The sequence below is a fragment of the Mastigoproctus giganteus genome, chromosome 13, assembly GCF_048544385.1.
Source record: "Mastigoproctus giganteus isolate SK-2022 chromosome 13, ASM4854438v1, whole genome shotgun sequence".
NCBI classification, from domain to species: Eukaryota; Metazoa; Arthropoda; class Arachnida; order Uropygi; family Thelyphonidae; genus Mastigoproctus; species Mastigoproctus giganteus.
In genome coordinates, this window is record NC_143587.1 from 22,511,726 (window position 1) to 22,527,703 (window position 15,978).

The 15,978-nt window shown below is 35.6% G+C and overlaps 1 protein-coding gene across 2 annotated transcripts in view; it reads right to left on the bottom strand.

Annotated features, from left to right (window-relative positions):
- Positions 1-15,978, bottom strand: part of Rab5 (RAS oncogene family member Rab5) — a 124,945-nt gene that overhangs the window by 17,862 nt on the left and 91,105 nt on the right. For both annotated transcript variants that reach the window (XM_090388100.1, XM_090388099.1), the window contains exon 5: positions 7,321-7,414. In XM_090388100.1, the coding sequence (XP_090244226.1) occupies positions 7,321-7,414 (94 nt within the window). The remainder of the gene's footprint in view (positions 1-7,320; positions 7,415-15,978) is intronic.

The window sequence follows — 15,978 nt, forward strand, 5'->3', positions numbered from 1 at the left end:
ATGTTGAGAAAAAACAAGTTAGAGCCGAATTTGAAAGTGTCCGGAATTTTGCCATGACCCAATATTAGGAAGGAGTTTATGATGTTCAGCTATGGAGAGCTTATGCAATGCTCAAAGGGTAGAATTTTTCTCAGCATGGCCAGTAGTTGTTAATAGATAGATGGGATAAAGATGGACAACGCTTGAACAGAAAAAAGGATAAAAGATGGATAAAATCTATCTTTATAAAATTTATGCATACAAATGTAAAAAAAAAAAAAAGCACAAATGTAAACGGCGCAAAAATGTTTGCTGTGGTATTCAAGCAAATGTTAAGGAAGACTACAAAACTTAATCTGAGCGATACAGACTAACTTCACAACAGCCATAAGCAGAGGTAGCATTAATTCTTGTATAGCTTTGATAGTGACATGCAGTATTCTGAAAAGCAGAACAGACATTACGTGCCCTGCTCAGAGTCCACATGGAAATGGCAATTAGATGGGTTGTGTAAAAGTTACTAAAAATGCAAACAGGCATGAGTTTACTTGCTAGAGGAGCAGTGAATAAATGCGATGAGCTTGGGGCATTGATCAAGTCATCAAATGATGACAATTATAACAGAAACATGGTTGCATTCTGATACTGAAGATGCAGAAATTGAACTAGTATTTATAACTTATACAGAAAGGGCAGACAAAGTGGGAAGGGGAATGATGCTTTTACAGAGCAGAGACTGAAACAGTACAGCCAGTAGACACAGGTTACCAGTGTAATGCTGAGTCAGCATTGAATGACAAACACTGGGGAAACAAAAATGAGAGTTGGAGTCCACAGCCTAAATGGTTGTGTTGAGTATAACAAACTATACAGCTAAATTAGAGCAGACCAGCAAATCAGAATATCTTATCATGGGGAATTTTAGCTTTCCATATATTAAATGGAACTTTCAGGTTGGCAGCACACAGTATCAAAGCATTTTGATCAGTTGAATGACTACTTTCTCCACCAACATATTAGAGACGTAGCAAGCAAAAGCAATGTTTTTGATTTGGTTATCAGCAGTGATCCATCACAGTCTTCAGGTTACAGAACTGTTTGGTGGCAGTGATCTTTGCATATACAAACAGGATTTATTCAAAGAAATAACTGTAATCAAAGATAAATAGAAGGGATTTTGTTTTTGTAAAAGTTATTATAATGGGCTCAAGACATTTTTTAAAAACATTTCATTGGAATCAAACATTGTTAAAAAAAATGGGAATGCCAAACAGGAAGTGCTTAAAGATGTGATTTTAGATGCCACTAAGCATTGTACATTGATTAAAAAATAATTTTCAAGATTTAGACCAAGATGGATATCAGATGAACTGATGAGCTAAGTAGCTGAGAGAAAAAAAAAAAATGCATAAGATGATTATTAATTTAAGGGATACAGAATTCTACAGTAAGTAGGAACCAGCATGTAACCGAGTTACTCAGGGGGTTAGGCAGGCTAAGGAAGATTACAAAGAGTCCTTGGCTAAGAGTGTAAATAAAAAAAAAAAGGAATTTTTTGCATATGTTAACACCAGAAAGAATTGGATTACTCATACTGGTCTATTGGATATGGAAGAAAAATAATAAAAAATAGATAAAAGATGGACACTAATAGAAAAGGTGCAAGAATATTTGCTGATAGTATTCAAGCAAATGTTAAGGAGGGTTCGAAAACAGTCTATTCCACATCTGGAATAATGCATACAGGTTTGTAAACCTTATTTTAAGAAGTGCACAGATTATCAAGTTTATTAGCAATCTGTAAAGATTGCTGATAAACTGAATAAATATTTTGCACACAAATGTTTTTAGATGAGGCCAGCAGACACTGAATATTGACTTGGAGTTAAATAATTTTATAACAGAAAGAGATTGTAGAGAAACTGCTCAGCTAAAAATGAATAACACCTAGAGCTGATGGAATCTACTAATTATATTAAGAGAAGCTGTTAAAGAGGCAACTAAACCTTTGACCATAATAATGAGAACATCCTGACATCAGGGGGGAAATACCTGTACATTGGAGATGTGCAAGTGTAATCCACTATTAACAAGAGTGGTTCAAAGGGTGAAGGGGGTAAATTACAGACCTAACAGTAAATTCTGTACCAGGGAAAATAACAGAATCATTAAAGAAGTAATGCAACATCCATTGACAGGAGTGGAGTCATAAGGCAATCACAGCATGACTTTGTTAAAGGGAAATCATGCCTCACAAACCTGATTAGCTATGAGTTTGTTGCAAAGAAACTGGATACAAAGAATAATTTTAATATCATCTACTTAGATTTCAGTAAAGCTTTTTATATTATACCATCCATATAAACTGGAGTAACATGGCATTAGAGGGAAGTTACCACTGTTGATAAAGGGATATGTAAGTGGTAGAAGACAAAGGGTGGTTATAAATGACCACTGCTCTTCATGGACTGAGATGAGTGGAATTCCATGGGTGAGGGGGAAGACCCTTACTGTTTTTAATGTTTACTAATGACATTGATGTGGGTATTTCATTTGTTGTCTACGTTTACTAATTATAAAGGTGGCACAGTAGTTAATATAGTCTGACAAGGAATTCTCCGCAGTGCAAACAAGCTGCTAAAGCAGCTTATGGAGTTCTGTCAATGACATACAGGAACTTTTCCAGAAGAGACAAAAAAGATTATTATCCTATTGCCACATCTGGAATAACACATATAGGTTTGTAAACCTCATTTCAGGAAGCACACAAATCTGTTAAAAAGGGTGCAGAGATAATCAATAAGATCTCAGATTTGGCAAAAAAGACTATTCTTACCAAGAAAGACTGGAGTTCTCTAAATAGTAGGCTCTAGTAACTAAGAATCTGCAGGGCAACTTAAATGAAGAGCATAAGGCTCTAAAAGGGTCAAGTGAACTAAATTCTGATAGCATCTTTACCCTTTATCAGATGAAACCCACAAGGAGGGCATAAATTTAAACTGGAAAAGGATGGTTGCAGAACAGATGTGCAGAAATTTGCATTTGGCCAGAATAATCAATTGTTGGCATAAACTACCACTTAGCGTTGTAGAGATGGGTGGTTTGAATAAATTTAAGGAAGGTCTAGACAAATTATTGAAAGGAATGGGGACAGTGGACATAGTGTTGAGGATCAAGTGGCACCAGTAGGCTAGGTAAAAATAATAATTTGTTATTAATTTAAGTGCTAAGCTGATTAATATTGCTTAATACTTGTTAAGCATTAGTTAAGTATGAATTAACTAAAAAGTTAAAAAAAAAAACACTACTTTACATTTAAGTTGCCTACTGAGTTAAATACTGGGTTTAAGCTGATGAACATTACTTAAATGAGAGTTAGATAATAATTGAATTTAATATATAACTAGCATTTATTGAATACTGGGTCAGATGCTAGATTGAAGAAAAAAAATTATATTTAATTGCATACTAAGTGCTAAGATCGTTAATAGACCCTCAATACTAGTTAAGTACTAGTTAGGTGCAGTTAAATGCTAAGCTACAAGGGGGGGGGACTCATTTGACAACAAAACAACTGTGTTCAGCCCGTTTCCTATCAGTCCATCTTGCTGGTTTCTGTTTATTGCCTAATTTGTCTAACTGAATGAGCTTGGGTTACCAGTCTATGGGTATTGTTCCTGCTTTGGATCACTTCGTGTATGTATGTAGAAAAAGTGACTATAGTTGTCCTTGTTCATAAGAAGTTGTTTTTCATCTCTCCTGGGGAGATGCCTATTCTGGTTATTAAATTTTTATGTTCTTGTAGTTAGTGCAACTGTAGAAGATATGATCCTGCATTTCTTCTTCTCCACAGGATCTTGGCAGCTTCTTGTTGAATGGTCCATGACCTATTATTATGTAGGTCATATTGAGGCCTGGAGCAAATCACGGGTGTTGTTTAGTTGTCAGGCCATTCATTTGGGGTATGAATCTGTATATTTTTCTTCCTAACTGGTTGTTATTCCACCTGTTCTGCCAGATTTTCATAATTTCTCTATCTTTGGTTCTCTTGTGAGATCTATTGTTATTCCTAGGAAGCTTGCTGCTATCTGCCTACTCAGACAACACAGGAATCCTCCATAGGTGACTGCCAGGTACAGGGGTAAGTTACCTGTTATGACTTGGAGGGCAGTGGTTGAAGTTGCCCTACAGGATCTTGATATTGCCAAAAGTATCATTCTTTGGAGGGACTAACTTTCTCCTTACAATTACTTTGTTTGCTGCTATCACATGCTGGCTCCATAAGTTACTATTGGAAGAAAGAGTGAATTGTATAGGGCTACTAGTGCCTTTCCCCTGAATCCCGGAGTGTTCAGCTGTGCTATTCTCAGCTTTGCATGCTCTTTCATATCTAGTGTGTATATCTGTAACTGATTCTCAGCTTAGCTTGTTTCATGACTCTCAGATAAGTAGGGCACTTATTGCTCCTTATGGAGTGGTTGCTTTCCCTCCCTTGGGCCTTAAATCAGCATATTTTGGTGGCTCTGCCCTGTTCAGAGATTCCTTGAAGTCATGCTCTTTTGTGGCAGTGTGGTGGTTTGCCTCTCAGGATAGGTTTCGGTGGTGTGCCCATATTTATGGAACTTGAAACGTTTGGTTAGGGATATGTGCTCCTTGAATCTGTATACTCAAGTATCTCAAGACCATCTCAAGTATACTCTTTCACATTGTTTCAGCCGGTGCCACACTCTCAGAAAAACATCTGCAACCTGGTTAACTGTACAGCTGGACCAAGATTTGGTCTGGTACTTTAACTTGAACTGTTCATTTAATTTCCCCCTAGTAAGTATGTTGTCCACGTTTTTATATATTCCTTCTGTGATCTCTTTACTTATATTGAATATTAAGATGCTTGGACCTATCCCCTTTGATATCTCTGCCTGTAATCCAAGCTCTGAGATGGAGTTGTCCTGTAACAGTTTGTCCACCTCTGCTTTGTTAACTGTTTCTATACTTATCCCTTGTCTCTCACTTTTCTGAGAGATCTGATCTTAGTTGTCTTTAATCTTTCTTTCATGTTCTTGATAAAGTAATCCTTCAACTCTTCAATGGTCTTTAATTAACTCATTTCTGTAGGGTTCAGAATGATAACGTATGGTTGTTCCTATGTTTTCTTGTCTGCTGGCTTGTTTTTCTCTTTCTGTTGATCATTTCCTTTCAGTTTCTCTGCATATGTTTGTACCAGTGGTGTGAAGTCTATTGTTATTCCAATGCTAATACTGTCACAGTAGTAGTTTAACAGTTTGGGTTTGTATGTATTTCTTGCTTTCATCCAGCTGTATCTTCAGCTTCTCATTCTCAATAACTATGGTCATTAGTACCTTTTCCATTTTTAAAAAGGGCTTGATAATTTCGGTGCTGGCAGCACATATAATTTTGTTATTAGAGTGCCCCATAAACTCCTCCAGTTCTATGTGGAGGGCATAAATTTAGTCCAGTGGATTGCCTCCTGGCAATTCATCAGTCGTTGTTGTTTTGTCACCTCTTCTTCCTTACAATCTGTGTCTGTTGTGATAGTTTTATATCTTTTCTCATTTTTGTGTACTGTGTTTATTTAGAAATTACATACCTATCTTAAAAATGGGTATGTAATTTCTAAATAATGTTAGAATCTATTTAATCTAGCAGAAAAAAACTTTATCTACCAGAAACACAAGTTGTGTTTCTAGCTTAAAAATTAAATATAACACCTGAACCAGTCAAAATTACAGTATAACTGGGGAGGGGGAGTTTAAATGCTAATATCTTGGAAAATAATTGGCCGATCGTGCTCTGAGATTTATATGAGGGGGTTTACAAAGACTGAACTAAACACTAAATAATTTTCTGTTCAGCAAATGAGCAGAGAGGTGCTGAAGGTTTGGCATACTATTCAATGGGGGAAGTGAATGATGGTCATAACTGGTCATAATGATGCAATGTCGAAGAAAGTTGAAACTTATAAGGATAATAGTATACAAAAATAATGAACTTGCTGCCAAGTTCATTATTTTCCATTGAATGGCTCCAAAGGTCTAAAGTGAGCAGAAAATCAAAATGGCAGCTCCTTTGTTTGGTGATGCTAGGTCACTATAACAGTTTACAAAAAGTAGTCCACAAAGAAGCATGCCAGAATAAAGGGAAAAAAAACACCTAGTTTTGTATTTCCCATAATAATTTATGTGTGTGCAAGTCCTTCCCCAGTCAAGACTACCAATAATCTGGTACAGTAAAACCAAAATAAGCATTGGTTAGCTTTGTTGGTGGTAGCACTATGGTGATACGGGTGGTCTGGTCCATAGTGACATACTGCCAACTTCAAACGTAAAATTCTTCGTCATTTCCCAGCAGAAAATTCTAAAAATTTTACCAGATGGTCTCTGGTATCTCTTTAGCCTGTACAGATACACACAGCAGACCTCAGTACCTCAATTATCTGATGAAGTAGATCATCCTCTACAGAATGTGAAGAGCATCTCCACCAGAACAGATCAGTAAGGACATCCCAAAAGGAATGGGCAAATGAAGTCTCAAACAGCTGATACTGTATATGCCTTGCTTCCTTGCATCATATTGTCAATACCAATGCTGAAGTTAGAAAGAGCCATCAAAATCTATCCTGATTAGGCCTGATGACAGGATTCAATAAAGAAACCAGAAACATCATTATGTAGTTTTATTGTGTGGGAATTTAAATTAAATTATTTTAAGTAATACTTTTAATACAATAAAATTCACTTAAACAAATCACATGGTTATTTAATTAATGTTATTCATATTTAATTTTAAAATACCACATTTTACCACACAAATTATCAGGATTAAAGGAGCAATAGATTTCCACTCATGCTATTTAGTGATATGAAGATTTGTCAGTTGTCCCATCCAATGGCCCTCAAATATCAATCTTAAGAGCAAACACTTAATTTCCCTTACCAGAACATGTCAAATTATGCTGAAAATTTTCTGGGGCATTTGACAGCTCTGCCCTGATCGGGATTCTTTCAGGTTGATTTTGCACCAATGCAAAGTCAATCTTAAAGGGGAAAAAGAAAAAAAAACCAGCATTTATGATGATAGATTAAATTTCAAATGTATCAAACACAAAGGACAGATCATCAGTGACTTTTAATACTATTCAACATCAGTTTGGCACAGAACCATAGTCTATGCCAAAGTGAAGTTGCCTACAACTATAAAAAAAAAAAAAAACCACATACAGAATATCACATATCAAAGTTTAAATTATTCTTGATATAAGCAAGGCATAGCCTTACAATAATTATTTTATAATTATTTTGCATTCACAAAAATAAATCTCACCAATAGCCAGAAAAATGTCATTCACATTCATAGCTGTCTTTGCTGATGTTTCCATAAAAAGCAGGCCATTTTCTTCAGCATAAACTTGCGCTTCCTTAATAAAAATGTAAAATATAAAAATATTATACAATACGAAATACAACACTTAAAAGTATCTGAATTTTTAACAAAAAAAAGGCTGTTATATATGTTACTTATAAATCTACAATGGCAAAACTTCAATTTGAAGTTTATTTTGTACATGCACAATTTTTTGCAGCAAAGAAAACACATAGCTGCAGAAATGACTGCTCATAATCAACACTCCACTACTATATTCTCATCCTACAGAGTTTTAGTCCTAATTTCATTAGGACTGAGCACTTTACAAATTGTAAAGTACTCAGTCAATGATTAGAATTTATGTTTAAGTTAATCTACTAAACCAACAGAGACTAACCCAAATTTAACATGTCGACTGCTGACTATGAGTTAATTCGTATTTGGCGATCTGGCCCAGGACGCTGCCTACAAGTTAACTCAGACTGGTATGACTTGCCTTTCAGGTGCAGCTACAAGTATATTTGTAGGAAATATGTGCAACTGATGGGATAGTGGGCTTCTGGGATAAGAATGAAAAATCAACCACGGTGTCAGAAAACAGTTTATTCACAAAAAAATAAAAAATAAAAAAATAAATATATATATATTTTATTTACAAATACATAAAGAAAAGTGTATGACTAAAATTCATGATAATATTAGTGTTTATTTGTGGTATTTCTTGAAACATTCCTCTACACAAAGAGCAAGCTTTTCTTGGTACACTGGACAACAATAGCATGTTTCTTGGCTTTTTTTTTTTTTTTTTATTTCTGGTACATATTCGACACGGCTTAGTCGGGTGCTTTTTTTTCAGTTGGTGGTACTGCCTCTAAATAATGAATGTTGCGTTCTGATCTAATCTTTGAAATTTTTCTTTTTGAATTTTCTCCAATCAAAGATTCAATGAATGTTTCTCTGAATTTTAGAGATTTTATGGTGGAACCTGTAACTTGACGGAAAAGGATGTATGTGTTAATTAATATATATATATATATTTCTAAAATATGCAATGCAATTTTTTTCGGCCATCTGACGGTTTTTTTAGCGCTGAATAATGACAGAATTTGATTCGATCGATCTATGCTGGACATTTCGCTATTGTAATCCTGAATTATGTTTGGTTTTATTGAAAGTATTCCCGTTATGTACCTCAACCATTTCAACAACATGTTTGTCAGAAATAGTGAGAACTTCTCTTTTATCCCTCCACTTACAAACTACAACAGGGCCATTTCGTTGCCATGCAACTTAACCTTTCTTCAATTTTCTCATTATCAGATCTTTTGGATTTTCTTCTCTGTTGGTGCGTAATGTTCCACATACATAAGTTTTTCTAGCAGACAACAATTTCATCAGAGCAACAGAATTATAAAAATTGTCCATATACACTACATATCCCTTGTCTAAGTAGTCCTCAAGCAAGTATAACACAACTTCAGCTATATGACCTATGTTTTGTTCAGTTTCTTCTGATTTACCTGAGTAAATTTTTATTTTCATAACAAGACCGCTAGACTCGCACAGTTCGTAAAGTTTTATTCTGTATTTGTGCTTTTTATTTTTTATGTACTGGCAGAAATTCAGTCTCCCACGTCACAACATCGACTCGTTAATACATATGTTTTTATCTGGTACGTAATGTTATGTTTTGGTGATCTTTTATGAGTCGAAATAGATTCCAGTTGATGTTGCGTTATCTGCAAAGTGAAAATATCGCAACATCAACTGGAATCTATTTCGACTCAAAAGATCACCAAAACATAACATTGTAGAATGCACTTGTACTCCAGTAATGCTTTATTGAAGGAAAAGAACAAGGACCCATTTCTAGCAAAATGTCCAAGAGACACTTTCATTTCTGAAATGTCAGTGTCCTTCCATTTTGATGACCTGGCATATTTTTGCAATTGTCCACATTTTTCGATTTCTTGCCTAGCGTATAAATTAGTTTGTTCCACTAATAATGAAAGAAATTCTTCAGAAAAATATAGCTCTACCAATTTTTGTACACTAAGTTCTGTTGTGTCCATTTTCAAACCAACGTTCTCTTCAAAAATAAATTGTGAAGGATCTTGTGCTATCTCATTCCACAAATTATCATTATTTGAGGTACTTGCCTACGGAGAATTAGGATTATCTTCAGGCTGGCAGCTGGCTTCACCTTTGCTATCCTCACTTGAATCGTTATGTTCATTTTATTAACCAGAACCATATGGCTCGTCAAAAATCTCTTCAAATTCGGAGTTGCTCATATCAGCATACAGCTCAAGCTCTTCTTTGGTCAGTGGTCTCTTCTTATCCAAGTTTTAGGTTCTTTTGTTGTCTTTTTTAGAAATGCATAACAGATTACTAAATACAAGGTACATACACGGCACAGTCTATGTCACTACTATGGATTAGTTGGCTGCCACGAGGAATTTTCTATTACACGCGCCACCTGCGAGATAATTCAGGCTTTTTTTTTTTTTTTTTTAAATCAACAATAAGCTTTTTTTTAGAAATTTTGGTGATGAATATATATTATAATTTGGGTTTTGAATAATTTAACATGCCTAACTCAGATTGGTGTCGGAGACCCGTTTACCCAAATAAGCCTGCTACAGTCAATGTGTTAAAAATAACAGATCAAAAAATGCATAAGTATATTTATTTAATAAACATACTTATACATTACCACGAGTTAATATTAGAGTTCACTACAAGTTAATTAGTTCCTAAATATCGGTTTTACTAATAAAGAGTATAGAACAAAAATGACACTATATATTGTGGCTTGAATAATAAATTTTATTGGTTTACTAACTGGTAAGCCTATTTTGCAGTTTCATTTACCACCCACACAAATATTTAATTATGAAAAAAGCAACATATTTTGCAAGTAACTTTCTTTTGCATGCTAGCAAAGATTTAAAATGGAAATATAAATTATAAGCACAGTAAAGTCCTTATTAGGATTTTATTGTGCTTATAATTTATATTTCCTTTTATAATTTATATTTTACTGAGGCTATCTAATCAGAAGGCCAGATCTCTTTATCTCCTAAACTAGAGATAAGCTAAACTCCTAACTCCTATTTTTGGGAACAAGTCTAGTTCTCCACTAGACTTGTGGAGAACCAGCTGGGATTCTGTGTGCTCTCCTCACCTTCTCATGGTGAGACTTATTGGGAGGAAGCCAGTTACATGGCTACTGAAGGAACAGGGATGGGTTACCAACACAGAACTAAGCTAACCAAACTGGATAAATTATAGATTGAAACCATATCACTATAGTAAGATTTTAGTGGGGGAACACTAGGACCATTGTTGTTTTTGATATTTATTAATGACACTGATGAAAGCATATCAGGTTTAATGTCTAAGTCCGCTGACAATAGGTTGGCAGTACCTTCTTTCACCTCAACCCATGCGTGGTACTAATAGCTTTTGTGTTTGGGATTTTCAAAAAAAAAAAAAGGGTGGAGGAGTGGGCCATATGGAGTGAGAAATGACAATTTAGGTTTACATTGATAAATGCAGTGTTGCATTTTGGTATCAGCCATCACAGAATAACATACCAATGGGCACTACAACACTCAAGATAGGGAGGAATGAAAAATACCTGGAGCTAACTGTACATTTGTCATTTGTGTTAGCCCCTATCCTAGTTGCCTCCTGGGCTCGCCCACATGTAACTAGTTCTCAGCTGCGAATTTAACTTAACCTATTCAAGGTTAGTATGTTAGTCATTATCAATACAACACAGCACATGCTCTACAACAACAGCAAGAAGAACAACCTTTGGCCTTGCAGTAGGGATGGCATCTCTGCCCCAACAACAAGGAGGTAGGTCACCCTATCGAGCAAAAACTATTAATGGCACATAAATGCACCTTTAACAAAAAATCTGAAGAACAGGTCTCTATCGAGGCAGAGCTCCACCAAAGCAGATTGTATGAGAGAGAATGTCCCTTGCTCCAGCCTCACTCGGAGGTGTGAGGGACAAGGACAAATCAGCATGATGTGAAGGCTGGTCTCCGGCTCTCCACATGAGCACAGACTTGGTCTGTTTGCTAATTGTAAAGCCTGAAATTAAGTTATTAGTGTAAACAGGATGCTAGGACAGCTCGTAGAGCTCTGTTTATGATACATAGAAGCTTCCCAGTAGGGGTGAAAAGGTGATTATTCCATTGTAAAATGGTAATGGTTAGGCACATCTAGATCTCATACAGGTCTGGAACCTTCATTGTGGGGAAAAATGGGGGATCCATTGGAATAGGTACAGAGAGGAGCAATGAGATTAGTGATGGGAACAAAAGGGTGCTCTTAACAAGAAAGGTTTCAGTTCTGTAAATTACAAATATCTACAGGCTAGGCACCTGCAAGGAGTCTTATTGAAGCATTTAAGGCTTTGAATGGGTTGAGTAAGCTAAATGCTGGTAGCATCCTTCCTGTTGCTCAGATTACACACAGTTGCTTGTTAGAACCAGCCCATCTGTTGTTGTAAAAGTGGGTATAAATAAATTCAAGGAAGAGTTAGATAAACTATTAAAGGGGATGAATGGTAATATGGAAAGGATTCCCCCCCCTTCTTGGCTGATGCTGCACAAGCTTGCTTTCTTGCATTATTTGCCAGTACTAACACTAAGACAAAAGGGCACATAGAAGATTTGAGATTGACAAGTTATATAGAAGATTTGAGATTGACAAGTTATATAGAAGATTTGAGATTGACAAGTTATATAGAAGATTTGAGATTGACAAGTTATATAGAAGATTTGAGATTGACAAGTTATATAGAAGATTTGAGATTGACCAACACTTTGTATTTAGCAAATTAAAAATGGTAATCAGTGCCAACTATAACAGATATATAAAACATTTGAAAAGCCCTCAGATTTATCAATAATTTCAAAGACCTCAGTAGGAAGTACTTAATAACACTGAAGTAATTTTCCTTAATGATTTTAATGCTCATAACTCTAGTTGACTTGAATTTGTTCAGTTTTATTAGAAGCAATATACATTTGGATGAAAAAAATATTTTATAACATTATTGATTTTCAGGAAGATTTTGATACTGTTGTATCATAAAAGACTGCTATACAAACTGAAACAATGTGGCATTAAGGGCAAGTTACTGCTACAGATAAAGGGATAGTTTTTCCAAAAACAAAATAAAGCTTCGGTACAAAGTTATTCACTTAATTCTTAAGTCAAACTCTCAGAACCAAAATGTGTTTTGTGGCAAATTGTTTTTTCTCATACATAAAGATGTACGCTATTCAAATGATTTAAATTTGGGGACATGATAAAGGACTGCAATAGTTCAAAGCTTCTGCCAATCATTTTGTATTCTATTACCCCTAGATATCAGCATCACATCAGCTCATGGAGCTGGACACACACAAGTTATGAAATAAGTTTCTCTATTGAGGAGATCCGAGTGTCAAAATGGTTAGAGTTAGTGCTATGAAAATTGGTGGGTATGTCATTTAGGGTATGGGGAAGTGGTTTGTAGAAGAAAAAAATCAGTTCAAATTTCCACCGCCAGGGGGAAAAACGGCACTGCACATAAATACAAGTTGTCATTTACTTTAAGACACTGCTTACACAAATGACATCCTGTTAGATAAAAGCAGACATTCAACACCACCATGAATAACCATTATGGCTCTTACAAAAAAGGAACGTGCTCTTTTAGTAAAACTGTTCTACCAGAATAATAGTAATGCTAATGTGTGAATATCAGAAACTTTTTTTTTTTTGTTAGTTATTGGCACATCGGCTTCTGTGGCCATAATGCACCTCCCAAGGTTTTTGTATTTTCTACTCTGATCCAAGCCAGAAGCGGGATTCGAACCTTTGGGTTGCCAGGCAGGCACTTTACCCACTCGGCTAGCCCAGTCAGCTACTGGAAACTTAAAAAGGTTTGCTTAAAGGACCTTTGACGTCAGTGGGGCTTTGAAAACTAATAAAGAAATTTGAAGGGACCGGGGAGTTAGGTGTAATTCCAGGCAGGGGACGACCATATATTGGAATGGAGGGAGTGGATGAAGTGGCGGTTGCAATGGCCTCCAGGTCAGAATGCAAAACACTACCAGTCAGTAAGTGCCAGAGGTGTGTCAAGAGACTTGGGTCACCCATGCTTTCTTATTTGATCACCAAATAAGAAAGCATGGGTGACCCAAGTCTCTTGACACACCTCTGGCACTTCTTAGAAATGTAAGTTCTGGAAGGAATCCTTTTCCGGAATAAACCGGTTTCATCCACGTTAAGTATTTGTTGATCAGTGCATCTACCATCTTCAATTATTTTTTCAAAACATCAGGATATTTAGATGCTGCGTCCTCATCTGCACTGGCCACCTCACTGGTAATTTTAATATGCAGCTGAACTATTTTTAAATCAATTAAACCAACCAACACTCGCACTAAATGTTTCTTCTACATTATTTTTTTCTTTCACTCACTTAAACAAATTTAAAACTTTTGTCTGAATGGCTGCCCTGCTAAAGGGCATGCCTTTCCGATTGCAATCCTCAATCCATACAGTTAAAAGATGCTCCATTTCTATCATAGTAATACTCCTATTCCTTGTAGATGTTTGAAAACCACAAAAAGCTGATGCAACTTTACATTTTTCTTTTATTTCCCCTGTGTTTTATAATATTCCGTACCGTATATTCAGGCATTCCGATATCTCATCCTATTTTAGAGTTGCTGTGACCACATTCCTGTCATTCAATCAAATTTTTTGCTCTAATCTAATAACGAGCCTCTGCTTTTTTGCACTCTTAGTGTTTTTATCTGAAGGAATCTCCCCTTTGTCCATTTTGTTAAGGGCACTTAATAAATAAATGTTTATACTCCAGGATGACCAAACGGTCAGAGGAGTTCACAAAATAGACAGAATACAAGAAACAGCACCATATTTAGCAGTCACAGTCACTCAAGGCACATGTACTTATGCACCTGCACGCCTGATCACTCGGCTATGGCGGCCGACTGCTTCTTAAAACAATCACAAAAACTAACGTATATTACAACAGGCAGCAGCACATGCAAAGATAAACAAGTGATAAACAAGTCAAATGTGAGACTAGCGCAGATAGCCTCACATTAACTGAATTTTGGTTTGCATTAAATGCAACCTGGTATACAATTTGCACTAAATCGAATATCGCATTATTCAAACTTGCATTAATTGTGACCTAGCTGTATATAAAACTTAAATAAAATGTAGGGTGAAAATAAGATAAAATGTGCCAGTAGCGTGGCAAACCAGTAGAGTGAAGATGAATTTAACATATAAAATAGAACTAAACAAGAATAAGAGTGTGGGGAGGGGGGAGGGGGAAATATATAGGAGTATATATATTCTTGCCATGTGTACGCCACCATATAAAAAATTTCATTACTTCATATCAAATCCTCAACCCCTTTTCCTACTACTGAATACATCGTGAATAGTCAAACTAACAGAATAAACTTATCTGCGAAAAGATCAAAATCAACCAAAAACTTCCTACTTCATTTCATAAATCAAAGGTTTAGTGTCAAACAAAATTTTAGTTTTACTTTATACAAATAACAATGCATATCATGTCACACAGCTGTATCTCTAGTACTTTAGAAGTTAGCTTGGACTATAAGCAAATTTATGGTAAACCAAGAAAATGTCAAATGACTTTCTTGGTTAATTACAAAAACGTTTAATACAAAATGATTTTGTAGTTAACGTCGTTTGACTCTAAACCCTCAAAATATATGGTCTCAGTTCCAATCTCAATGATTTCCATTTACAGACTGCCAAACCCCACTTTGTCTAACAGAATCACCCCCTTATACCAGCTAACAAAAGTCCTGTATATCAATGACAAAATCCATGAGCTTAATTAAATCCATGAATTAATAAATCTCAGATTAATGTACCCATATGCAGCACCTTATATTTGTCAAAGTTAAATTTCAACTACCATTTCTCAGCCAATCTGCCTAATTTTTCTACATCTTGTTGCAGTTGCATACCTTCATTACTGTCATTAACCACCCTCCCAACCTTTGTATCATCTGTAAACTTAAACATTAGGCTTGATGTGCCTTCATCAATATCATTAATATGGAAAACAACAATGGGTTCAGCACTGAACCCTAGGGATCATGTTAATAACAAGTCAAAAAAGAGCAGTGCCCATTGATAACAATTTTCTTCCACTCAAACCATCCCTTTATCTGGGGCAGTAACGTGTCCTAAATGCTACACTGCTTCAATTTGTACAATAGTTTTTCATGTGAAACCGTATCGAAAGCTTATCTGAAATCCAAGTATATGATGCCAAAATTATTATTTTGAATCCAATTCCTTTGTTACTGAATCATAGTATCCAATCAGACTGGTCTGACAAGATTGCCTCTTAACAAATCCATGCTGTAATAGTCATGTAATTCATGTCTAGATGAACCTCTATTACTGCTTTAACCAGTGATTCCATTATTTTCCATGGAACAGAAGCTAAGCTAACAGGTCTGAAATTACTCATGTCACCCTTTGATCCCCTTGTGAATCGGGGATATACATTTTCATATCTGCTGT